The following is a 27960-nucleotide window of genomic DNA, read 5'->3' on the forward strand; positions in this document are numbered from 1 at the left end:
ATTTTAAAATTAGACAAAAAATGTGTCAGATTAAAAATTAATTGGAATAAAATTGAAAAATTTTAATTGTGTTTGTAAAATTGAATTTATTTTGTATTTTTAAACAGGGATCACTGTGAGTTTTGTCAGCCGTTGATCAAGTTCAAGATTTGAAAATTTCTTGTTGTAAGGGCGAAGGGGGAAAGACGAAAGAAACGAGTCGAGTGTGTTTCATGTATAGTCGAGTATTATTTTATTTTTGTTACTAATACATTTATGTAGTCATGATTTATAATTCATCAAGATTTAAAATTTAGATCTCTCAAGCTTAGTCTACCCATCATTTCTTCGTTGACAGAGGAACAGGACTCTATAGTTACATACTTACATTCGGTGCTTTGAGGTTAGTTTTTGGAATAAATATAAGCTAATATTACTTAATAATTTTCTTTACTTAGCCTCATACCGTACTCACATCGATATAAAATTATTCTTGTTTCAAATTTGAATACAATGTCTTAGTTAATCTTGATTATTACTTGTGTTCGCCCTGAAAGTTTCATCTTACAACTTGTATACTTGTGTCTGGTGACTGAGGAGTTGTTATTTTTTGTCTACCTAGTACCTAATCTCGTTTTATCTTTATGCAAAAAATGTATAAGATAATTTGACTTTTAAAAAGACAAAACGCGAAGTTATTAAGTTAACCTATTCTAGGGTCTGCATACCGAAAGCTATCTACACTGATTTTTATGTAGTATGAATAAACGTTATGGCGGCAGATGAATTAGGCTAGAAATTTTAGCTACTATTAATGCTCTGTCAATTTATATCCAATAAAAATTAATGAACTTACAGTTCATATGCTCCAGCCTAACGGCTCTAGCTGCGCGGCTTGATTTGTCGCTAAGAAATTGCACCTTTAGGTTAGATTTCCATATCCTGACGATTCCTTGGTCACTGACTATGGAGAAGACTAACAAGCAAGTTAGTAACCTCCTGCTCTGACCACAGACAGCTCTGTGTGTCCCCAGAAAACCATGAACTTATTTGAATACTTGAGGTTTTATCCAAGCTATTTAGTACTAGAGCTTTCAGATAAACAGTGTAAACATTTTCAACAATTCATTAAATCACTTGCATGTTTTTCTTGTGGAAATAATTCTAGATTAAAAAAATTCATACTACTGATGAGTAGAGTGGCTTTTCCAGTAGTTTTTTTTAGAATGGTGTCAAACGTAGAGTCCCATTAATAGTCCTGTAATTTTTTAGGAAGGCAGTTGAAAAGTTTTATAGCTTGTCAAGGGGAGTCATTGAATGTCTCTGTCTCTAATAGCCTGCTTTCGAGTCCCTGTAGTGACTTGTTGCGTATTGTAGCTGTGTATGCTATATCACACCTTCTTTGCAGCTGCCTAAATTTTCAAATGTAATCAACAAGTACAATATAATGTATTGTAAACTGAGAATCCCAAGACTTCTAAAAAGTGGTTCGCGGTGATTCCTGAAGGCTGACGACACTGCTTGAAAACTCCTGTAATAGGAGCAGACTTCTCCACAGAAATAGGAATAGACTTCTCCATAGAAGTGAGGTATAGATGATGTGTGTGGTACAGTATAACGAGTAGTATACTATATTAAAACTGCTTTGATTGACCAAGTGTCTCCGTTTTCTGAAGTGGTAGGCTATAGCCTATAAATCTTTATAGTTTCCTGCACTTTTTTTGTACATGGTAATTCCAGCTTAATCTCCCAATCCTAGCAGCTCCAATGGTTTGGTGTGGCTTTTGCCTCTTAAATAAGCAAACTATGATGCTAGTTTTTCCGCAATGAGTTTCAATTTGTTGGCTAGAAACCACAATTTGGCTTCTTCAATGAGTCTGGAAGATTCTTTCCTAGCCTGTATCAAAGTGGTGCCTCTGAAAATGAAGGTTGTGTCATCTGCAAAGAGTACCGCACCCTGACTGCTTGTACAGTTGCTCATAAGCAATATGATCAACAGAGGGCTTAGTAAAGAACCTTGTGGTACTCCATGCTCCACATTTTTCAATCTAGTGGTGGCGCCTATATGTTTGATTTCAATATTTTTAAATCCAACATATTTCTATATTCTGGAACTATTTTTATGAGTTACTTTTAATTTCAACTTGGGAATCCTACTTGAAAATGGCCGTCAATGGTTGAAACATGTTGTGGCATTATTTTTATGAGTTACTCTACCTCTCTTCAAGGCTGCTGTTGATGGTGTTGACTGGAGCAATGTTCTGAACTGTTATCAGCCAGAGAACGCATTTGGTGTTTTCTTTGAGTCTTTTATGGATGTGTTCAACAGTCATTTTCCTTTAAAAACCAGAACTTCCAGGAAATTTGCAAGGAATCATGGAAAGTCTGTAAAGATTCTCAATGACAAATCCTGGTACACACCAAGGCTGGCACAAATCAGAAATTTGATTGTTGCTCTCCATGCGAGGATGGGGCTCATTGATGATGAGGGGGGCAGACTTCATCTCCGCAACCAGTACCTGAGAGCAAAGAGCATTTATCGAGCTGAGGTTGATGCTGCTAAAAGGGCGGCCAACATGTCAAAAATTGAATCTGCAGGAAACCCATGTAAAGCTGCCTGGGACCTCATAAACCAGATCTCCAAAGATTGTTCGAGACCTAAATGTAAAGCTACACCGGATGAATTCAACAGCTTTTTTATTGGTGAGGTGGAAAAGATAGTTGCTTCCATGAATGATGTGAGATACAATGCTCCTGGTTACAATAACAACCGAGTGAAGTTAGAACGGTGGAAGGAGGTCAGACCTGCGGATGTTGTTCGTGTTATTCGCGGCTTCAAGAACTCCCACAGTCCGGACGTCCATGGAGTTACAGTTGGTGTGCTGAAGTGTGTTGCGGATGGGATTGCTCTTCCCCTGTCTCATGTGCTCAATGTCTGTATGCGACATGGCTGTTTTCCTGATGTCCTGAAGTTATCCCGCACGATTCCAGTCTTCAAAAAGGGTGACCCTGAGTCTATGAACAACTATAGACCTATATCAATCATTCCTGTATTGGGTAAGGTGTTTGAGGTCCTAATGAAGGAGCAACTTGTGTTCCACTTCGAGAGGAATAATCTTTTTTCTGACGCACAGCATGGCTTTAGAAGTGGAAGGTCTACGTTTACAGCTGTCTCAGAGATGATTGATTTTATTGTTAAAGCCTTTGAGGAGAGAGATCTTGTTCACCTGGTCCTTGCTGATCTGAGTAAGGCATTTGATTGCGTGCCTCATGGAATTCTTCTTGAGAAGCTTGCTGGGTATGGACTGGGTGGTGAGGTGCTTGTGACCCTCAGATCCTACTTGACTGGAAGGAAGCAGATCATATCCATTGGAGGTGCTCTCTCACAGCCTATGCAGGTGGATCATGGTGTGCCACAGGGATCGGTGATGGGCCCACTACTCTTCCTGGTCATGATCAATGATCTTGGGCTTCTTGGACCGGTGCTGATGTTTGCGGATGACACCACAATTTACTCTAGGGGGCGGACGGTTGAACAAACTGGCTTGCAGGCTCAGCAAGTTTTTGATGATGCCAAGCAGTGGTTTGAGAGAAACAGACTCTGCTTGAATGAGGGGAAGACTCAGCAACTGGTTTGTGGACTTCGCAGCCTTGCTGACTCTGCCCATAAATCAGTGGTGAAACTCCTGGGATTTGTCATTGACTCAAAATTGACATGGGCTGGCCATATTGATGGAGTTTGCACCAGGCTGGCACGAGTAATCTACTTGCTGCGTAGACTCAGAGCCCTTCTCAGCAGGAAAGATATGGTGATGGTATACTTTGCCCTTTTCCATTCCCATCTGCTGTATGGACTTCTGCTGTGGGGGCATGCAGCGGGCTGCAAGAGTGTGCTGATGCTCCAGAAGAAAGCACTTCGAGTGATCACCTCAGCAGGGCATCGTGAGCACTGTAGGCCTATCTTCATTGACCTGGGCATCCGTACGGTCTTCAACCAGTACATACTGTTGAGTCTGTTGCATGTTAAGGACACCGAGGGCAGTCATGTGCTGAGGGCTGATCGTCATGTGCACGCTACAAGGAGGAGACTTGACATTGACATACCTCGCTGCAGAACCAACAAGAGAAAAGACTCCTTCCCAATATTTGCACTGCGCCTATACAATGACCTGCCTGCTGGTGTGAAGAACCTGCAGGGTATTGCTTTTAAAAACCGAGTTGAGATCTGGCTGAAGAGGAACCCATTCTACTCAGTCAATGAGTATTTTAATGCTCACAAGGACAATATAGTTTGACCTGTCATCTTACCATTCGACGCCATCTATCCAGTTCCCTGGTCATGGATGTAGAAGGAGGAATTAAGGAATTACTTTTAATTTCAACTTGGGAATCCTACTTGAAGATGGCCGTCAATGGTTGAAACATTTTGTGGCATCTACTTATACTTGTGTAGTCTTCACCAGCAGTCAGGGCTGTGGGAATCGTCCTTTATTAATCTTCTTGTTTGTAGGGGTCGTTTATCCTCTGTAGGTGTGCTCCTCTACAAACTCGTTCAAGCTGTAGTACGGTCTCATGTTTAGGCAGTAGCGCTTTAGATTCTTGATGAAAACTTTCTTGTCTTGAATATTTTGTAGACTTGGTGGCAGCTGGTTGTAGATGTGAGGTCCGGGTCCGGTGTACATGGAAGACCCACTGTACTTCTGGAGCCTATGCTGTGGTGTGGGAGGGCCATGTTCTGTTTGTTTCTAGTGTTGCAACTGTGCCAGTGTGATCTGAGCAGTTGAGTTGATTTCTTCATCTCTGGATAATGGAATCCAGAATGAACAGTGATATGAATGTGTGGATTTTGTATTTTACGATGAGGGTTCTGCAATGTTTTGTGATGAATTTAAATAAAACATTTCAAAAGGGTAGACTACTTGAAACTTCTATTTAATTATATTCTTCATATGCCTTGAGCGAACTGGACTGTTACAAGTTGAAATCGACATCCATTTTATTACCTACCTCGTTCTGCGTTTGTAAAAAAAATTCTTGTGTTTCTTTACAGCTAAACATTTCCAACCAAAAATATACAATTGATTGTTTTTTTTTCAGGTGCCGCTTTTTAGTTGCTCAAGACTGTTTGAAAGATTACAAAAATGAAGTAAGTAATTTTACATTAAATAAATGTTTATTTCCCCAAAAAATTAAAACTACAACATCAATTACACAAAATAATAGATAAATTACAATTACATACAATAGTTAGTTACAAAAATTCTTATAATGTGTCCTCTACTTGTTTAGTTTTTTCTTTGTGGAAATTGACCTACTCCACTATGGCGGACAAATTGGTTTCAATTTCAGACAATGTGGTATAAAATGTAGGCCTATGCTCTCACTCTTATTTTAATAATCCTGTGACTTCTTTATGAAATAGAATTACCGTTCGGTTTGGAACTTATTACGGCTCAATAAATTCCTATCTTGAATGTTGAAACCAATCTTTCATTCCATCTATCACGTCATCACATCCATCCATCATCTCTACTTTTGGTAGAGAGTTACTGGAAAGGATATTTTTAATATTCTTTCTAAAGAATGGACATTGATGTGTTCAAAGCTCCGCCAATTTATGTAGATGCATTACAATATTATCTTGTATAGTGATTTCAAAGTGATATTTTTTTCATATCATTGTACAGTTTAATAATTATTTTCTCAGTTTATGTAATGTTAATTCATCAAAAACTTTGCTGTATTGTAAGCTATTGTATATAAGTTTATAAGCCAGTATATGTTGTAATCTACATAAATAAAGTACTCAATCAATCACACTCTTTTGAAAAAAAAAAACACTTTAACTCTCATTTAGAAAAGCGTCCAAAATTTCAAAAACTCATGGCTTTGTTGAGGAGCAAAAATTATAAGAAGTACCTTCTCCACAAAAATATTGTTGTCCTTACAAAATTATATAGGTAGACTACTTTCAATAATAAAAAATATTGCCTTAGCTTGCAGAAATTATCTTCTATATAGCAGTAAACCATTGCCAAATCTATATTCAAAACGATTGAACACTTAGTGAAAAATGTGGTGTTCTAGTAAAAGAATATGAAATAATTCATGATTTCTAGCTTTTTTCATGTTTCCAATACAAAGCTATTTTAAATTGTTCATCTAATTCCTATTGAATACTAATCAAAATTATAAGTACATTCCCCACAGAAAATATTGTTGTCCTTACAAAAATACGTGGTAGGTCCAGAAAGTAAGTTCAGTTTGGTAATAAAATTAAATTGTGTACAGATACAGAAAAGTTATTTATTGCACAAAATTCTACAATTCTTGAACTACTTCTCCTCATAACTACCGAAATTTTGCAGACATTTGTTATAGCGTGGCACAAGTTTTTGTATGCCTTTTTCATAGAAATTCGCCGCCTGTGTCTTCAACCAGTTGGGAACAGTTTATTCCAGCTTGTCGAAATTTCAGTTTTCCGGTAACAATTTCATGCATTTGTGATCGTGAAATTTGGGGAAATTCCATAGCGAGAGCACTAATTGTAAACCTTCGGTTTTCATGGATCTTGTCATCAATCGCGTGAACCAGTTCTTCTGTAACCAAAGATGGACGCCCACTTCGTTCTTCATCAAGCACATCACTACGTCCGTCATTGAACTGACGGACCCATCTTCTCACCATTGAATCACTAATCGCACTTTGTCCATAAACATCGCAAATTTGCCGATAAATTTCACTGGGATTCACTTTCCTTGCATTCAGAAAACGAATCACAGACCTGATTTCACAAGCGGCGGGATTTTCAATGAACACTGACATTGTAAACAAGCACAACTAAACGTATGTGGCTGACAGCGATCTCCAAATGGCGCACGGTTCTTCTCCTTGATACAGAGCGTCTACCGCACAAGTGCGGAACTGCGATCGCAGCGCTGTAGCGGATATAAATTGAAACGGAACTTACTTTCTGGGGCCTATTTCACAAAGGTACAAGTATTGTTACCAACCATGGTTACGAACAAGTACTTGTAGTTACAAGTTTACAAGTACTCACGTTTCACAAAAATTTATGATCTACAAGTTTACAAGTTCACAATTTTACAAGTCTACAAGTACTTCAATAGTTAACATAACCTATTTTCATGATGATTTCCTTTTTTCATCCTTTATAAAGGTTACTTGTACTTTTCAATGATTACTTTGAAAATATTTGAAAGCAATATAATGTTTTTTGTACATTCTACTTCATTTATTGCTGAAGATGTACTATATATAATGTATACTATATATACTGTGTATATATACTATAGTACACATAACCTATGAGGTAACACATTAATAACTATTTTGGAAATTATTAAATTTGATTTCCAGATGCATATATTTCCAAAATAATCAATTTTAGAGGGATATAGGGCATTTTTGATTATTAGAAATATTTATTGAATATTTAAAATCATTTTAATGATCACTTGTAAATCCTTTACATAGCTTTCCACCTCGGTAGAAATTTCATAGTTACGAACAAGTAATTTTGACAAAAATTGTTGGCTACAATGAAAATCTTTGTGAAACACTTGTTCGTAACAAGCAAATCATTGTAAACTTGTAGAAATTCATTGTAACTACAAGTTTACAATTCTGCTTTTGTGAAACGCTAGTAATCAGCTGTTCTCCAAAACCATGGTTGGCAACAAGACTTGTAACCTACTTGTATCTTTGTGAAACGGGCCCCTGGACGTGCTATCGTATATAAGTAGACTACTTTCAATAATAAAAAAGTTTGTCTTAGCTTGCAGAAATTATCTTCTATATAGCAGTAAACCATTGCCAAATCTATATTCAAAACGATTGAACTTGGTGAAAAATGTGGTGTTCTAGTAAAAGAATATGAAATAATTCATGATTTATAGCTTTGTTCATGTTTCCAATACAAAGCTATTTCAAATTGTTCATCTAATCCCTATTGAATACTAATCAAAATTATAAGTACATTCCCCACAGAAAATATCGTTGTCCTTACAAAAAAATATAGGTAGACTACTTTCCACAATAAAAAAGATTGTCTTAGCTTGCAGAAATTATCTTCTATATAGCAGTAAACCATTGCCAAATTCAAAACGATTGAACTCTTAGTAAAAAATGTGGTGTTCTAGTAAAAGAATATATGAAATAATTCATGATTTATAGCTTTGTTCATGTTTCCAATACAAAACTATTTCAATTTGTTCATCTAAACCTAATCCCTATTGAATACTTAATAAAAATCACTGAACAAAGCAAAATAATTTGAAAACTGTTTAATAAATAACTGTTTAATTCCGTATTTACTCTTTCAAGTATTATTATATATCATTTAAATATATTGAGGTAGCGATAAGCTATCACTCAAATAAATTAAGAATCATGCGCCTGCTACTCCCGTTGGAAGAATGACCACTTGAGCCAACTCCTCTGAATATGATTCATGAATTGAAAAATCGTTCCCGGTGGTTCGGAACCCACCACCTAAAACTGTAGGTCCACACATCTCTCATTATCATCCGCCTCATTATCCACGCACAAGCCTATGGCTCATCATGTGGGCATCACTCGCAGCAAAAATCACCAAAGTAGCCTATATTAAATTATAAATCCAAGTATACTCTTTTGACTCAAAATTTTCTAATTGAAATTGAAATTATCTTTATTCTTCTTCTTAGAAAGTACAAACAATATACATAATACAAAACTTGAAGAAGGCTACTCACATGGGCAAAGCCTGTGTGCGAGGAAGTTGTTGGGAATTGGAAATTTGTTTTTTGGAAAGTTGTTTGGAAATAAGTGTTGGGTATTATGTTATTCAGGCAAACTTATCCAAATGGACTGATGACTCCCGTCATGGAGAAGACATTGATCATGAATCGTAACGCTCAAACTGTGAAACGGAGCCTTTTCTGGGGCTGCTTCAACGCTGCTCTCTTGGCTGTTATTTCATACGATATGTAAGTAATCTAAAGCAAATTTCAATGTTTAGTCCAATCAATGTGAACTTTGGCAGAAAAGCAACAGTAATTAATTCAATTGTACGATGATATTGGATATTTGTAGTCATCTGTTTCAAATTCAATATGGAAAATACTAGTAAAAGAGAGGTGAAGTTTCTGGCTTTGTACATGCTTGTTTGCTTTTGCCTTGCATCTTATACATTCATTACTACATTCTCTCATTATTAATGAACTGTAACTTTTATTAGTGTTGTATGTTACATTTCGATAACGTTTAATTCTTAGATAGTTCTCTAAAGTATTACAATAATATTGAAGGCAATGAAAACTATAAAGCGCGGGGAATGGGGTACCAAATATTCCCAAGATACAATAAGAACAGCTTAAGGCGGGATGCACACCGGAGAAACGCGTTTCGTGAAAAAAGTTTCAGGAAACGTGAAACAAAAGTTGCTCGCAATCGACTGATAAGATTAAGCAGGGAACGTTTCTTTTGTATGCATGTGCGAGTGAAACGGATTGCATGAAACAAGTTTCATGAAAGAGGGCTTCACGAAATGCGTTTCTCCGGTGTACATCCCGCCTTAAGATGTTCTTATTGTATCTTGGGAATATTTGGTACCCCATTCTCAGTAGTGATTTCAGTTTCATCTAACTGAATATCAGGACTGGTAGACTTTCAGGAATAGTATAAAAATTAATGAAAGCAAACAATTGCATTTTTGGGGGTGTATGTTTACCAAAATTGAAATTAGTATTTGTTTAATATAAAAAGTATTATTTATGACATACTATTTATTTTCGTAATACATTAATATTTATCCATATTAATATAATATAATCATATCAATATTATAAACCAGTTATTTACAATAACATGTTGTTGCTGTTTTCATTATGTGATTATGAAAATGTAACATTGTAGCTACTCCTACTCTTCATAGATTGAAAGTATGTATGCATTTTAAGGATGCTAACATTTTGAAACTATATAAATAGTATTATACATGAAGAATACATTTCTAAACGTAGTTACATCGATCTGTACATAATATGATTCTCAATTTATATAATTATTTAGTTAGTTATTTAAAAAAAACGTAGTTCTTTGCGATGTTACTGGTAATTCAAGAACATCAGTTCTTTATTGTTTCTCATTTTTATAATATATTTTTCATAATTTTGATCTGATATCCTTTTTATTTTTTCTTCCAGAATGAATACCTGTGCTTTATATTCAGATACGCTGCACAATATCGAGTACTTCGTAGCTGCCGTCCTATTCATGAATACAACTTATCTATTCTCGAAATATTTTTGGTCATCAGTAAATCTCACAACAGTAGAAATGACTCCAAAGCAACAAAAACTTCTTGGAAAGAAACCAATGGGTATGCTATGCTTATAATTCGTCAGTTATTCTCTAGTTGAACACCTATTGAGACAAATATTGGAATCACTATTATAGTATTCATCTTTTAGTGCAAGATGAATAGTATTCAATATGAATAGCTTTCCCATTAGTATGAAACGTTTAACGAAGAGAGAAAAGTCTTTCAATGCTATCCAGCATTATAAGTATAATATCTATAATATAATAATATTATATTATAATATCTATACTTTGTTTGGAATCGTGAAAAAATTGTTGATAATATCAATTCCACTTACTTAAATATTGAATTAATATATATTCTGGTCATCTCAAAAGTAAGTTGCACTATTTTTTCATATCCGCGCAGTTGGCAGGAGACGTCTGGGATTCGCAGGGAGCTTTCGTCTGGGTGTTATGGTAGCACTGTAAAATTTCTAAGAGGCTGATATGACTTATTCGCCAGTTGCAACCAAACCACTATGGACCAACCACTTACTTCCACCGCCGATTGCGAAGTACGCGGTGTGATTCGGTTTGAAACTGGTGAAAAAATGCAACTGAAATTCATCATGAGTTGTGCAGTGTGTACGGTGAAAACGTTATATCGAGGCAAATGGTTTCTCGTTGGCGCCAATCATTTATTGAAGGCAGAACAACAATACACGACGAACAACGAAGCGGCCGCCCATCCACTTCACTCATCCCGAACATTGTCGAAGACAATGCTTGGAGGGTTTGGATGGGATGTCTTCGAACACCCACCATACTCCTCCCCTGATCTCGACTTTCATCTGTTTCCACAGCTGAAACAACACCTTGGGGGAAGACGCTTCGCAAACAAAGAAAATCTCAAACAAGAAGTTCAGACATGGCTAACCAGTTTGACGGCAGAATGGTATGACACTGGATTAAAAAAACTTATAGGCTACCACGATACTAGAAATGTATAGAAATTAAAGGAGATTGTGTAGAAAAATAACTGATAGTTTCTCAAATATAACCACTTAAACAATTTCTGTGCGTTAAATATTTTTTATTTAATAGTGCAACCTACTTTTGAGATAACCCACGTATTTTTAAAAAAACATTAGTATTGGCAATAATGTTTTTAATTTTGATTCACAATCGTAAAATTCCTTGTTTCAAAAAATGTTTTGAGAAAAAAAGAAAATTTACTTCATTCATAGTCAATATTCTATAATTTAGGAAATAGTTCAAGCAAAACTCTGAATCAACAAAGTTCCACCTTCGAATGAATCCAGGATAGTTATAGTTGAATAAAAGTTTAGTTGTATCAATTACAAATTACCTGTTCTTTAGTTTCAATATCGTTTTTATGGTGTTATATTTTTTATAAAATTCAATCGTACTTGAGTGTTTCATTATTCATTTCGAACTGCGATGTATTAACGTACTATTTTGTTTCACTGACATGCATTTAATTATCTGCTGTTTATGAAAATAAACCATTTAGTTTACTTACTGACATGAGTATTTTCGGGTGTCAGGCATTGGGTGTCGGGTGGCACCCATTTTTAACAGTCTGTTGGAAATGTATTTATTTTATGCATTCATTTTATCTGATAATATGATAATTGTTTCTGAGCTTAAGCCTATAGAAACAAAACTTCTTCAACAATAAATGCAAAGTGGAAATGGGGGCCTGGGTGATGTGTTCCATACAACAAAATAGTATGTTCATATTTTCGATTTTATCGTAGTATTTGATGAAGATTAATTTGTTTTTACAGATCCGCAGCTAGCCAGAGTCGCGAGGTGCGAAGTTTTTTCTCCAGGCACTCCGCTGAACGGTCCCGCCACACCCATGAATCTGTCAGCCGTCAGTTGGATGTCATCTCCTTCCGTCGTCTCACCGTCTGATCTGGATGAGACCTGTAAGGATCACTCGATTCATGATAATCTGTATTTGTCCGAGTAATTGATTCCATTATTCAGTATTGACTATTGATTTTATCATAATTATTAGTATTTGTCCGAGTAGCTCATTTCTAGTATTGGTTAATCAGTATTGACTATTTGATGGTTATTTTTGATGATAATGATAATTTTTCTGAGTAGTTGATTTGACTGTTCTCCGCACGCATAACTTCTATGGATGGATCAGTGACGAGAAAAAGCATGGAATTGTAGCGGCGTAAAGGCAGCCAAGCTTTTTCTCGTGACCGAACCATCTTTACTCTAGATTCTTGTGACCCCTCAATACTAGTAGAAGAAAATCCAGGGTGGAAGCCATCTTGCATTGAGGAGTACATCCTAATTTCTTTATATGATTCTTTCATATGATTCATCCTTTTATATGATTTCAATAGCATGACGTATTTTAATAATATAGTTTTGAATAAATAGCGTATCTTTAATTTATCTCATGAATTAGACTGTAATGCACGATGCTTTCAATATTGGAAGTTGCTTCTTCTGAAATATTATTCTCTCTTTTAAGATCTCTTTTAAAATGATTGGCTTACCTCCAATTTGAAAGCTATCCATGTATGAAAATCAATATTTGTAGATGAAGTAAGGAAGTTCCATAGTAATGCAGAAGAAATATGAACCAAGGAAAATATGTTTTAATACTATTCCATAGACTAATGTAGTTAAGTCGTTATACAAAGTTGAAACGCTCACTCGAAATGTTCCCATTAGCCTGCACCACTTTGTATTCCTATATAACAAAGTTTTGGTCAAGTGAAGTCTATTATGTACTCCAGTAAGAAAAGTATTTTTAGTATAATATCAAATATATTGCAAAAATACCAAGCTCATTTATGAATAATTGGGCCAATTATTCGATTTTTTGAATCAATAAATGCTTGATAAGGTAAAGGATATATTTTTACAGTCAAGTGAAATGAATACTTGCTACAAAAATATCAGAGATTATTTCATCATAATTCAAATTCGTTGTAGTAAGCTTCCAGAGTATCTATTATTTGATGAATTGGAATTGAAAATTCTATGCAAATTTAGCAGCAGTATTATACAGGTCGGGAGGATTCAGACAAGATCGTGATTTGTTTCGTCAACTAATTAGTGACTCGTACCTTCTTTATTAAAGTTTTGTTGGTTTCACAACAAATTTGACTCAAATATTTTTATTTAGGGTTTGCTGTCTACGGTGAGGTCCACGTTATAATTGGCAGTGGAGAAAGATAGAACAACGTTGCCGATCCTCTGTCTTGTCAATGCCTTCTATAGACGGTAGCTGATACTTGTTTATTGATGTGATATTAACTGTTCATTCTAGTTTAGAGTAATCAATTAAGCAAGAAAGTAAAGCTCTTCAATTTCTTTTATTAAGAAGAAATTAAATTTTTCACTAATTTCATAATGAATTTTCATGATTAAGATGAAATATTTTGTTTATTAATTCTACATTGTTGAAAGACGATCTCGCAACAGAGCAAAGCGAGAAAGAGATAGCGCTATTGAAACGGTTGGGGAAGGAACAACAGGCACAGCTCAAAACTATTTCTTTCCCGAATTTTGATTCATACACCAAGTCCATATTATTAGTTCTTTGTTGAATGATAGACAAGGATAGCAATACCATTGCTAATCAAACACTACCATTATAACGCGGACCTCACTATAGTGAGTATAGTACAATCATGCTGTGCTCTTTTAATCAATTGAGAACTAGATATCTCTTTTGTTTTCTCTTATGAAGTTTTATAGTTCTATTTTATAAGTTTTGAGTAATGGGTGTGTTGGTTTTACAGCCGGTTGTGTCAACTACTCTCTGTCGTCCTCATCTTGGATTTATACTCCTGGATCTCCGCAGTCGTTAGTCTCGTCTTCTTCTCCGCGAATGATGACAATGTCGCCCGATGAGTTGATTCAAGACGAACAATCGCTCAGAAACTATTTGAAAGAGTACGATGGATTTGAAAAGAGCTCACTTGTTGGTAAGTCACACACCACTTTCAAATTTAGCTGCACACTTCATTTACCATTTTTCAATAATATTCAATCCACTTGTCTTTCTGATTCTCCGATGTGTGAAATTTATTTTTTCATTTTATTTATTTACAATGCAAATGACACTAATGTAATGACATTGAAAGATAAAATAATAAGGTAGTCCTTGTGGTATTTTTCTTCCAAATTCTCCTTCATAACTACTAATATTTGAACTGTATACAAGATGTCCCATATGTAAAGTGTCAACTCTGGGAAATTGGTTTAGAAATGGGTCGAAATGAAGAGAAAATCAAGAATAACATTTTTTCAAAAAACCCCTTCGTTTACCAGACATCCGCCATTTTGTATTGTTCAACAAATAAGTTTTATCTCAAGAACAGTTTGACCTTGGTTTCATACTTGGAATGGTTTTACGTTGGTCAAACATTTTTTTCAAAAAACTCCTCGTTTACCAGATATCCGCCATTTTGTATTGTTTAACAAATAAGCTATATCTTAAGAACAGTTTGACTGACTTGGTTCATACTTGGAATAGTTCTTACGTTGGTCAAAACCTTATTATTAATGAAAAATAACCAGATCAGTTCGATAATAAACTTAGAAATGACGGCCATCTCAAGATTTAAACTAAAAATTACTAAATAACTGTAAGTTCCCATAAAAAATGTGAGGAATGCTTCAATGTAGTCCCTTTTGTTACAAATCGAATGGTGTAGTCGATTACAATACAATTATTACATTACATTTATAGCCAAAACAATCGGATGACGGGTAGCACTACAGCATCGATCAGTAGTCTAGGTACTACTACCAACTACTAAAACTAATGGATACTCTAGAATAGATTGGAAACTAACCTATTTATTATTTATTTATTACATTCCACAATCACAAAATCAAATTAATGATTGGGAGAGAATCAACAGGATAAACCCAAAACTGTTTCCCTCCCTAATTTTGATTATAATAGTCCAAATGAGGTTATGAAAACACTTTTATAAAGATCTTCACATTTACTTTGCAAGAAAAGTGAGTCTGAGCGTAAGAAAGTATCCCATGGTATAGGTCGTTGATGTTCCAAATATGAAGCCCATATCTAGCCATTATGACTATTAATTCCATGCACCTATGGGGACCTATGGTCCATTGCTATGTAAGATACCGTACATGCTTAGGTTTCATGTTTCTTGTAGATTGTCGATGCACATGTTTATCTGTGTCCAATTGATGAAACTAATGGTATTGTGTTTGTGTTGAGGCTCAAGCGTTGAACAGCCGTCGAATCTGCTGAGTACGTTTTGGTCACATCCGGTCACCAGGAGTCCCACAGAAGCCATGCCCATGTTGAGGAGGTGCACCTACCAGCTGGCACCTGCTACACCAGGTTTGTTGCATCCTCCTATATTATATCTCCTTGGTTGCAGCCATTACTAACTGAGAATTATGTCGCTCATGCGCAAGAACAGTGACTCAATTCAAGTCTGACCATAGACAAAAGATAGCAGAAGAAGATATCCTATGGTTTACTGTTTTGGCCGGGTGAGAGTGTAAGAACTGCATAGTATGAGAGAACACCAGCGTCACATAGTTTCGAGAAAAAGAACTACTAGGAATATCGGCTTGAGTTAACAGTGGAATTTGGAACATAAACGACCTAAACCAGGGATTATCTTCTTATGCTAACTTTTCTCTATGCTTATATCCTCCCTGGAGGATACAGTCATTACTAACTGAAAGTTATGTCGCTCATGCGCAAGAACAGTGACTCAATTCAACTTTTACCTCGCATGAATAGTGAGTGACACAACTAAACTGCTGCCTTGCAAGAACAGTGACTCAACTTAAATGCCAATTCAAGTTCTTCTCAACTGCTATGAAAAATAGTTTGAAAAAGTGTTAGATACACAAATAAAATTCATATTTCTCAGATAATCGAAAAAAGTGTAAGGTACACAAATAAATTCATACTTCTCAGATAATCCGCAAATTGATTTATTGAGTTGTATGACTTCTTGCAACGCAGCAATTGAGTTGTGTAACTTTTTCCGCGGATGAGTGTTGAGTGATTAGTATTGTTATCAGTCGTTGCTCAAAAGCAGCTCAAAATATAATATTTGTTAAGCAAATATTCCTAACTTGCTTGATTATTAAAATCTAACTGGAAAATAAAAAGGTCTCCTACAGACATTCCCTAATGAGTGAGTAGCCCTTTAAAATGATCAGTTTCACTTGATTTGATTGGCTCTACTTTGTATTGAAAACTTGTAGACTATTGTAATAAATGTATAACATATGAAACATTTACTCACTGAATGAATCATAACTCGGATCGCTTGGAATCCTTTGTCAGCAGTTTTTTGAACAATACACATTGATAGTTATTGCAGCTGCTTTCTGACACTCAACAAAATCATTTCTTCACATCACATCTTTGTAAAATCGTACAAGAAATTCTTGAAGAGATGCGTCAATTCTCTTCCAGTTGCTGGAATTTTTTTTAATGTATCTTATATTGGTATAGTTTCCCTGGTAGTTGAACATTTTTATGAATAATTGCTTTTTTATACACTTTTGTCATGTTGTGTGATTTGCCATCGAATTTTGATGAAGTGTGATTAAGATAGATCTCGCAGATTTGCATGAATTTAGTACCGTATAAAGCGTTGATCAATTGTTCCAACTGTAGTAAAATCAATTTGTGTAATATGAATGATGCGTATTTTGTTGCAGTGCAGGCTATCAATACTACACGCTCTAACGATGAATCTGGATCCCCATTCTCTCATTGCGATGCTGAAATTTGGAGACAATTCAACATCAACTCAAACAATTTAATCGGCTGGACTGCTAATTTACGGATGGTAAAGGAAATGAAATGAATTATTCTCTGCATGGTTTTCTTCAAAATATATCTGTAATAATAATTTCTGTTCTTAGTATTTTAGTTTTGGTCATAGGTGTAAACATGATTTTCAAAATTCATGGATTGATGCCTTTCTCATGTCAGATAATATTTCATAAACTTTTTTGACCTGTCGTTTCAACATAGAATTTTCTTGCTAGTATGATTTTACAATATTTCCTTGCAGTCTAATGTGAAAACTTCCTGTACTTTAAAACACAATTCATTTTAATAGATTCCATTCCACTTGTTCAACACAATTAATTATATGATGATCATAAAAACAAGTGATATGAAGGTCTCGTCGTCTCGTCTAAATAGAAATTGATTTCTCTTCAGATACAATCCAAAACCTAATTCAATTTTTTTCACTTTTTGTGTAGTTGAGAAGTTGATATTGTGGTAAATTATTCATATTGAATGAAAAAGACTATGAAATTATCAAAAACCACAGATTTATTGATATTTAGAAAGACCGATTTCGGTTATTATACCATTGTCAATCTCTGATAAACTGAGTTTATCCGATTGAGTTAAACTCAGTTTATTTGAGATTGACAATGGTGTAATAACCGAAACCGGTCTTTCTAAGAATCAATAAATCTGTGGTTTTTCACAATTTCATAGTCTTTTTCATTCAATCTAATTCAAATTAGTACTTTTATTGATCAGCTTAGAAAGTTGAAAATTTTCATTTTAAAATTTGACTTCCTTTGGAATTATGTTTTTACTTCAATGAAAACTCTACTGTTAACTCTACTGATAATTATTATCCCTTGATTTCCTTGTTACAGTGGATATCTCAAACGATTCTGGAGCGTCTGGTGTCTGAGATAAAAACTCTGAACTCAAGCTTGCAAAATCAGGGCTTGGTAGATATTTGCATTGGAGAAGTTGGATTGGATAGACTACGGAAAACTGCACAAATTCCTCAAGTTGTACAAAACATTCCAAGTCTTCCTGCTGTTGTACCGTTCTTGGAAGTGTCACCCAACCAAGAATACGTTGTCGCTCGGATTCAAGGTGATTTTCATTTCAAGATCAAATTTTCGCATTCCTCAAAACTTTGAACATGTGTACTAAACCCCATTATTTTTTAATAATGATCCATTTTCAGTCTTCATTTCACTGTACTAGATGCTGTAGTAAGATAATTCTGTCATTCTTGAATGAATGATTTTTATTTTTTACAAAATTCAATTGTTAGTATTTTATACAGAATACTTTTTTGTTGACTCACTGTTCTTTGATTGTTTTTTATCAACCAAGATGTATTAGAACCCATTAATATTAGATTAACTAGATCAACAACAATAATTTGTTTAGTATTAATATGAAGTATTTTTTCATGGACTATGGAATGGAAGACGTTATGTCTTATGTCAATCTGTGTTATGTCAATCATGACGTCAGTTATGATTGAGACTTTGAGCAGGACGGACGCTTACTACTGCCGCTCTCGTTATCTTTTGTAGTGCTGTTTTCGATAAAAGTGTTCTTGTTACGGTGTGCATCAAAGTTAGTTCTAAAAATCTGTTTTATTCAACGTTAAATATTTTTCATAATATCATGTCTGATAGCTGTAACACCTGTCTGAAATCGCTTAAGGCCATCAAAGTGAAAGTGTCATGTTGCGACTGCAATAAAAACTTCCATGGAAAGTGCGTTAGCCTATCCGCTGAGGACGTAAATTATTTAATGGAGCAGGGCGACTTGTGGCGATGCAAGCCGTGTTCCCAGCAACGTCGAAAGAGTATGGCGCTAGAATCCAAGGGAACTGTAACATTTGATGACGTTATCAAACTTATTGAAGAGCTTAGGGAGGACTTTAAGCGTGTGGAAACTAGTCTCGGCGCTTCAATAGAATTCTGTCACAATGAAGTTGCAGAAGCTAGGAAGACGGTCGAGGAGCAGAAAGGTGAAATTTCCAAGTTGGTGAAAACGGTGGATGAACTGAGAAGTGAAAATAATGGGCTTCAAAGGAAGATAGCTGATCTTGAGCTGAGGGTTGAGGATTGTGAGCAGTACTCGCGTCGTAACACAGTAGAAATACATGGAGTACCGATGCAGAAAGGAGAAAATGTTGTTGCAATCGTCAAAGATGTGGGTCGTTCGCTAGGTATCCAATAGAGGACAAGATGATAGATGCATGCCATCGCCTGCGTTCCAGGGTGGGGTCTGACAAGCATCCTGGTATCATTGTAAAAATGGTACGGAGGCTGGATTCAGAAGAGCTACTCCAGAAACGCCGCGTGAAGCGCAACTTCAACACGCATGACATGGGTCTGACCTCAGGACCCGCGGTGCCGATCTACATTAATGAGAGCCTGTCACCTGCTCGGCGTAGCCTCTACAATGCGGCCCGACAAGTGAAAAAAGATAAGAACTTTGAGTATCTATGGGTCAGAAGTGGTAAAATTTTTCTAAGAAAGAAACAGGGATCAAATGTGATAACTGTTAGGAAAATTGAAGACCTGAAAGATTTGTAAGTCCTTTTGTTACTTTTATGTTATTCTATTATTTTTTGCATTGTTTTAAATTGATAAGCTATATTTTTATTTTTATTTTTTATACTCTTGTTTTCGTTACTCTTACTTTTGTTGTCACGGTGAGACCGAAGTACCCATTACTTGTAGGTATTTTTTATTAGTTTCTTTATTCAAAGACATATATAGATATTATAAGAAAAGCTTATTTCTTTCACATTATTCAATCTCTTTATTGTTTTACATTTCTTTTAATCTCTCTATTACTAAATTGGAAATAATATCAATCTCTGTCTTTATTGCTAGAAGGCAAGCTCACAGAATGAGTATAAAAACAAAGTTCTTAGTATCAGTTCATTCTACAGTAATAATAAATTTGTCACATTCTTTCAATGTCTGATTCTAATCATGTTCTAGTTTTTATAAATCAGAATATCCGTAGCCTAAGGCAGAATTTTGATTTGTTTTTAGTTGAATTAAATAACTTTGAAATGTCTCCGGACTTTATAATACTAACTGAAGTATGGATATCTACCGATGAGATAAACTTGTTTCGAATTGATGGTTACAATGCTTATGGTTGTTGTAATGATAACTATCGAGCCGGAGGGGTAATAGTTTACGCCAAATCACAATACAGATGTAGCATTTTAGGTAGCTCAGATAAGCGGTCAGCCGACTGTTTGCAGCTTAATTGTTGTGATGATAACATTGAATTCATTGTTTTGGCAGTTTACCGTTTACATAGTATTCCGATACAGGAATTTCTCGATGATATCGATTGCATGATAGCTTCTCTAAAAGGAAAGAATATTATTTTCACCGGAGATATAAATTGCAATTTACTGCTTGATGATAGAGTAGCTGATTCTTATCTTAGCCAGATGGCTAGCCACGGATTAGACTGCCTTATAAATGAGCCTACAAGAATAGTTGGTGATAGTCAGAGTTGTTTAGATCATTGTTTCATCCGATTCAACCAAATAAAACAATTAGTTGATTACAATGCTATAGTACTGCACCTTGGAATTACTGACCATTCAATGGTACGTCTAGAGCTAGATATAAGAAAACGTTATCACGTTAAAGATGCCACGGAAAGAAGCAGCCTTGTGATTGATTTCGATCAACTGAAAGTAGAGTTACAAAGTTTGCAATGGGAGAGCGTCTTAGATAAGAACTCCGTCTCAGCTGCTTTCGATTCGTTCACCAAGCTATTATCAGACTCAATAGATAAGTGTAAATGCAGTAGACCCCGAAAAAGTGTTTTTATCAATAATAAATTAACTCCATGGATTTCTGACTATTTATTTAAAGGAATCAATAGAAGGAAAAAACTGTACAAACTTACGATTTCAAGACCACATGATTTAAATTTGAAAGAATATTACAGAACATTCAGAAATAAATTAAAATCCGATCTGAGAAAAGCAAAAGAGCAGTACTACTTGAAAAAATTTGATAATTGCTCAGGTAATTTAAAAACTCAATGGAGAATAGTAAACAGCTTGATAGGAGATCGGGAATCAAAGCATGATGTTATAAGTTTAGAAATCAATTCAGAGACAATCACTGATAAAAAACGTATTGCTACAGAGTTTAATTCATTTTTCATTAAAATACCGCAACAGTTAAGACATTCAATTATTAATGTAGAGAATAATGCAGTATTAATTCCCATTTCAAGTATAAAAATATTTTGCATTCCTTGTTTTTCATTCCCACTAATGAAACTGAAATTCTCAAGATAATAGCCGGTTTGAAAAACAATAAAGCTCCCGGGTTTGACAATATAAGCAGTTACATTGTTAAGAGAATTTCCATTCAGATTGCTGGTGTTTTGAGTAGGCTTTTTAATTGGAGCATGATGAGTGGTGAATTCCCTGACTGCTTGAAGGTTGCTATTGTAATCCCACTTTTCAAACAGGGCAGCAGAGAGAAACCAAATTGTTACCGTCCAATATCTCTATTGTCAGTTTTCACCAAGATTTTTGAAAAGATTATAAAAATTAGATTGATAGGTTTTTTCAAAAAATAGATTATTTTAGTAAAAATCAATTTGGTTTCAGAGAGGGCCTGAGTACCGAAGATGCTTTAGTTTCATTTTTTGAGGATATCTATGAGAGTATAAATGAGGGTAAAAAATGTTCAGCATTATATCTAGATATCACTAAAGCCTTTGATACAGTGGATCATTCAATTTTATTAAATAAGTTATATGCAGCTGGTGTACGAGGCTTACCTTACAAGTGGTTTCATAGCTATCTTCGAAACAGAAAGCAGTGTGTGAGGGTAGGGGGATGCTACAGTAGTTTCAAGAATATAGATTATGGTGTGCCCCAAGTTCAGTCTTGGGACCTATTCTATTTCTTGTTTATATAAATGATTTATGTGATGCAAAATTGAATGGAAGGTTGACCGCTTTTGCAGATGATACTGCACTCACATATTCAGATGTAGCATGCAATACAATATACACAAGAATGAGCGCTGATTTAAGAGTCTTGAATTATTGGTTCAGCAAAAATTTCATGGTTTTAAGTGAAAAAACTAAGTACATGATCTTTAACTTGAGGGGAAATTTATTTTTTGATACAGATCTGTGTTATCATAGCTATTCCTGCTCTGTTGTTAATAACTGTAACTGTCTAACAATTAACATTGTGAATACTTTTAAATACTTAGGTTTAGTTATCGACTCTTTATTGTCTTGGAAAAATCATGTGGCGAAATTGAAAAAGGAGTTTTGTAGAGGAATAAGGAGCTTTTACATGCTACGGGATTTGTGTCCTACACGTGTATTATTGAATGCTTACCATGCACTTATTAACTCTCGTATGAGCTATGGTATTGTTTTGTGGGGTGGAACCTATGTCACAACACTGAATCCCATAATTATTTTTCAAAAATCATTTATACGTATAATTACCAGATCACTCAGAACTGATCATTCTTGGCCACTGTTTTTTCAGCTTAAGATACTTCCAATCAGAAATCTCTATGTTTTCAAAGTACTAAAGCTATTCTTTCTAAGAAGCCTCAATGCAAATCTCACTCGGGATATCAGATATGACTTCAGACGGGTTTTAGTTCAAGTTCCCCAATCTAATTTAACAATTTTTCAACATTCATTTTCTTTCAATGCACCTAGAATGTTTAATTTGATTTCAAGAAAATTTAATACCTCAGTCCCATTCAATATATTTCTTAAAAGTTTGAAGTTCTATCTGTTCACATTGAATGACTGTGAATCTTTTTTGAGGATTGTACATTAGTATAAATATTAGGCAGTATAATCTTATTCTTGAGTCAGTGGTTTTTTCCCTGTCTTTCTGTTTTCATAATTTAATTCGCTGTCCACTAAAAACATTTTTGAATAATTTTATTTATTTTACTATATTATTTTTTCCATTTAACTTAATTTTTTCCATGAAAATCAATGGAAATTCATTCAATAACATTACAATTGTTATAATAGATTATGAAGACCTGTATAATACGCATTATGAAGACCGTAACACTGGTAAATTTATAATTAATTATTTTCACATAAATAAAGTTTATTTCATGTGTAGAGCGTAGCGGTCCTACTACTCTAGTCTTTGAATTTATTTTATGTTAAGAGAAGTGCACTCCAATAGGGCTTATGCCTAGGTGTGCTCATATTTATTTCGCTTTATGTTTTTGTCATCTGAAGCAAAACATATAATTTTCATTAGTATTTCTTGTATTGTTAGATGGTACAATGTTTTGTAATAATATTATGTTGTGCGGAATAAATTATTTTTTTGAATTGAAAATTGAATTGTTAGTATTTTATACAGAATACTTTTTGTTGACTCACTGTTCTTTGATTGTTTTTTATCAACCAAGATGTATTAGAACCCATTAATATTAGATTAACTAGATCAACAACAATAATTTGTTTAGTATTAATATGAAGTATTTTTTCATGGACTATGGAATGGAAGACGTTTCGAATTTTAAATTACAAAAAAAAATATTCTTCTCCAAAGAAATCTTGATAACATCTTGAACTTTTGATGTTAATGGCTGTTGTTTTTTTTTTAGAATTGGCTAAAGGAGGATCAATGAGCGATTTCAAGTGGAACTCTGGAGGATCTTTCGATGGAAAGGAATGGAGTGAGCAGTTGCCTACTGATGCTGCTGTAAGAATAAAATTCTCTGTAATTTTCACGTATTTCTTAATTCTCCAATCCTAATATAGTAGAGTGTATTGTAACAAATCAAATCAAAATTTTTTATTCACAATACAAACAGTTGAGGGTCCTGCCAAACCCAACGTTTTTTCGGCGGGTGCCCAGTTACAGGAAAAAATGAGTTACAAAAGATAAATAAACTTAGACAAAATTTATTTTGTATTTAAATATCGACGCAAAATTCAGTCGAAGTAAATGTTTTTGTGTTTCTTCAGGAGGCGTTGCATTGTATTATAATATTATAGTCTATTTTCTGTATAGTAATTGTATTTGATGTGTCATATACTGCAGGAGCAGTTCCATATGATGAATGAGTAAAGTATTGTTTTTAAATAAATAAATGTTTATTTCCCATAAATTTAAAAAAAAAACTACATCAATTACAGAAAATATTAGACAGTTTAGAATTACATACAATGGTTAGTTTCAGAAATTACTTTAAATGTGTCTTCTACATGTTTAGTGTTCTCTGTGTGGAAATTGACCTACTCCACTATGGCCTACCATGTTCTACAGTAGGTTTTGTTTGTTTGTTTTTTGTGTGCGGATTAGTAATTAGTAAGTGTTTAGTAAGTTATTAGGTGGTTATTTGAAAATATGAGTTGTTTGAAATATGTTCTCTCTTCCTTTGTTCATCAACCAATTGTGTACTACTGTTTTGAACCGTCTATGATGATTAATCTGTTTAAAGTTTGCAGGTAGTAGATTATATAATTTTGGTGCTAAATGATTGAAATGTCTTTTGGTATAGTGCCTTCCTTGCAACATTGGTGATGAGAAGATTCCTGTATGTGGTGTTGTGGTTGTGGTTACTGGTTTGAATGTTGTTGGATTCTTGTGCAATCTGTATAGTATCTCCTTGGAGTAAAGCTGTCTTGGATCCATCATGTACTATAGTACGTATCATGTACTATAGTTTGCATTTTATCCTACAACAGGGCCCTGAATCAATGCAGTTAGATTGTCAACTGTGCAAACGGAATCAAATCAATCAATATTAGATTTTGTGCTTTGAAGAATGTTATTCACAATATGTATTAATTGAATGTAAATTGTGTTTTGTTTGTTAAGCTGGTGCTGCACTTATGGGCGACTTACTTGGACTCCCAGCTTCCTCCGCTGCCGTTCACACCGGACGAGCGACCGTTCTCGTCACTCTACCTGCTCAAAGCACCCAACTCATGCCCCAGCAAAGTGCCCATCGCAATCAGTCAGGTCACCAAGCAGCCGCCCCATTACCAACTCGTTGTTGGTAAAGACACCTTGAACATTCCCAAGGTAAGCAATATGTGCATGTAGACGCGCAATCCTGAAATATCGAAACGCTTTGAAAAGTCTCTATGAACGTTACACTAGGCCTCAGCTCCTAGGAAACTCATTAAATGTAATGCTCATTCAACCATATAAATTTAATGATCCATTTAATAAGTGTCCATCCTACAAGTTGCTTGGATCAAACTACATATAATATCACAATTGTGACTGAAATCGTTTTCTGTTATAGTAAACGCCAATTGGAGAGGCGGGTGATGGTGGAACCATCTCTGAGTGAAATTGGTAAATTTCAAGCAGTAAAACAAGTTCGTCTGCTTTGTGTTTGTTTACATTTGAAATGTCATCATAACCTGACTTCTCACTAAAAATATGTTTATTCAAGATTTTTCAAATTCAGTAATATCATCAGTCAAATTCAGTCATACATCTATGTAAATTTTACATTTTTACATTTAAGTAAAAAATACACCAGAAAAAGAAACGAGTAGCACCAATTCAAGCCTTCACTCAACCGTTGTAATTGGACAAGTGACGAGTATTACTTTCCTTGCCCTATTACCATAGGTAAGGAAAGTATTGCTTTCCGAAAAAAATTAAGTTACCCAAATTTCTATATGTTTCAAGGTCCCCTGAATCCAAAAAAGTGGTTTTTGGGTATTGGTCTGTGTGTGTGTGTGTGTGTGTGTATGAGTGTATGTGCGTCTGTGTACACGATATCTCACTAACGGAATGACTTGAAATTTGGAACTTAAAGTCCTCACAATATAAGGATCAGGGTTTTTCGCGATTTTCTCAAAAACGGCTCCAACGATTTTGATTAAATTTATACCTAAAATAGTCATTGATAATCTCCATCAACTGCCACAAGTCCCATATCTGTAAAAATTTCAGGAGCTCCGCCCCATCTATACAAAGTTTGATTTTAAATTCCCAATTATCAGACTTCAGATACAATTTAAACACAAAATTTTGAGTGGAAAAGATTGAGCATGAAAATCTCTACAATTAATTTTCAGTGAAATTTTCACCTAAAATTAAAAATCTGGTGTGGCGCACTCACACAACTTTCCTTGCCGTTATGAGAATTGATCACCTGACGCTAGTGTTGTCGCGCATCTCAAGTCTACTTATAAACAAAGATCTGAGTCAGCTGGTGACAGGACAATAACGCTGGAGACATACGAGGTATGCTATCTCTTCATAGTGAATCATTCAATAGAATCAACAGTTACCAACAGTTTGCAATTGGATAATCACATTTTCTGGAATTTCGAGCTTATTTTCAATTTTAGGTGAAAATGTTACTGAACATCAATTGTAGAGATTTTCATGCTCAATCTTTTCCACTCGATTTTTTTGTTTAAATTGTATCTGAAGCCTGATAATTGGGAATCTAAAATCAAACTTTGCATAGATGGGGCGGAGCTCCTGAAATTTTTACAGATATGGGAATTGTGACAGTTGATAGAGCTTATCAATTTCTATTTTAGGTATGAATTTGATCAAAATTGTTGGAGCCGTTTTCGAGAAAATCGCGAAAAACCCTGTTTTTGACAACATTTTCGCCATCATTTTAGCCGCCATCTTGAATTGCATTTGATTGAAATTGTACGTGTCGGATACTTATAGTGTAAGGACCTTAAGTTCCAAATTTCAAGTCATTCCGATAATAGGGAGATGAGATATCGTGTACACAGACGCACATACACTCATACATACACACACACACACACACACACACACAACACACACACACACACACACACACACCACACACACACACACACACCACACACACACACACACATACATACATACATACATACATACAGACCAATACCCAAAAACAACTTTTTTGGACTCAGGGGACCTTAAATTGCAATTGTTCTATATTGTGCTATATTTAGAATAGCACATGCAATTTAAAGCTTGAAATTTACCAATTTCACTCAGAGATGGTGCCACCATCACCCGCCTCTCTAATTTGCGTTTGCAATGTGTTGATCTAGAAAAAGTACTTCGACTTACATGATACTAAGAAAATGGGTCTATAATTTTTAATATTGATACAGTATTGTACTACTGAAGAAAATTATCGGTTCAATTGATCAAGTTCTATTTATTTTGCAGGGCCGTAACAATCTCTTCTACACGATTCTATTGTTCCTGCATCACGTGAAAAGCAAAGAGCATGGAATGTTGGGTCGCATGAATCTTGGACAATCCGGTGTAAATATGCTTTGGATCTTGGGCTAGTCCTACAGATCGACTTTTACTCAAAGTGATTCTTGATGAGTAACTCTTAAAAAAGTTGATAGTTTTTATCGGCCAGTACTTGAAAATATAATATCCCAATTACTATATCTTTGTTTATGAATCGACTGTGTTTTGAGACATGATATTTTATCATTATAAGGTTTTGAGACATGATAGGCCTATTTTATCATTATAAGATTTGTGAAATAAGAGTTAAGCTATTTTAATTAGATTGTTTGTAAATAGATTTTTGACTTGATTGATTCTATGACCTTTTGTAACTTGAAAAAATGATCTATATGTGCAACTCACAAAATAAATATTAGATTTTTATATAAAAAAGAAAAATATAGTATCCATTTATCTTGAATTAAGATGATGATTTGTTTTCATTAATCAGAGTTCTAACTGATGATTGATGATTTGTTCAGAATGATAATTCTTAGTAAAGTTGAAAAAATATTATGTACTGTACTGTTGAAGCCCAATTGTATAACACTTCTAATAGGTTAAAGAAGCCAGTCTTTCCAAC

The 27960-nt window shown here is 34.7% G+C and overlaps 1 protein-coding gene across 1 annotated transcript; it reads left to right on the forward strand.

The window, feature by feature from the left end:
* The first annotated feature begins 159 nt into the window (after positions 1 to 159).
* On the forward strand, positions 160 to 27960 carry LOC111053406 (transmembrane protein 209). Its single transcript, XM_022340294.2, has 12 exons — positions 160 to 382; positions 5077 to 5125; positions 8832 to 8969; positions 10188 to 10363; positions 12099 to 12242; positions 14088 to 14273; positions 15548 to 15673; positions 17020 to 17150; positions 17986 to 18214; positions 23749 to 23846; positions 24969 to 25175; positions 27303 to 27960. The coding sequence occupies exons 2-12, from the start codon at positions 5121 to 5123 to the stop codon at positions 27426 to 27428; spliced, it is 1566 nt and encodes a 521-aa protein (XP_022195986.2). The 5' UTR covers positions 160 to 382; positions 5077 to 5120; the 3' UTR covers positions 27429 to 27960.

This window comes from Nilaparvata lugens, chromosome 2 (assembly GCF_014356525.2).
Source record: "Nilaparvata lugens isolate BPH chromosome 2, ASM1435652v1, whole genome shotgun sequence".
NCBI lineage: Eukaryota > Metazoa > Arthropoda > Insecta > Hemiptera > Delphacidae > Nilaparvata > Nilaparvata lugens.

Excerpts from the sequence above, each read along its gene's own strand:
- LOC111053406 (XM_022340294.2), top strand. Across the intron at positions 8,970-10,187 it reads GCTGTTATTTCATACGATAT|AATGAATACCTGTGCTTTAT; the intron begins GTAAGTAATCTA and ends TTTTTCTTCCAG. Across the intron at positions 14,274-15,547 it reads TGAAAAGAGCTCACTTGTTG|GCTCAAGCGTTGAACAGCCG; the intron begins GTAAGTCACACA and ends GTTTGTGTTGAG.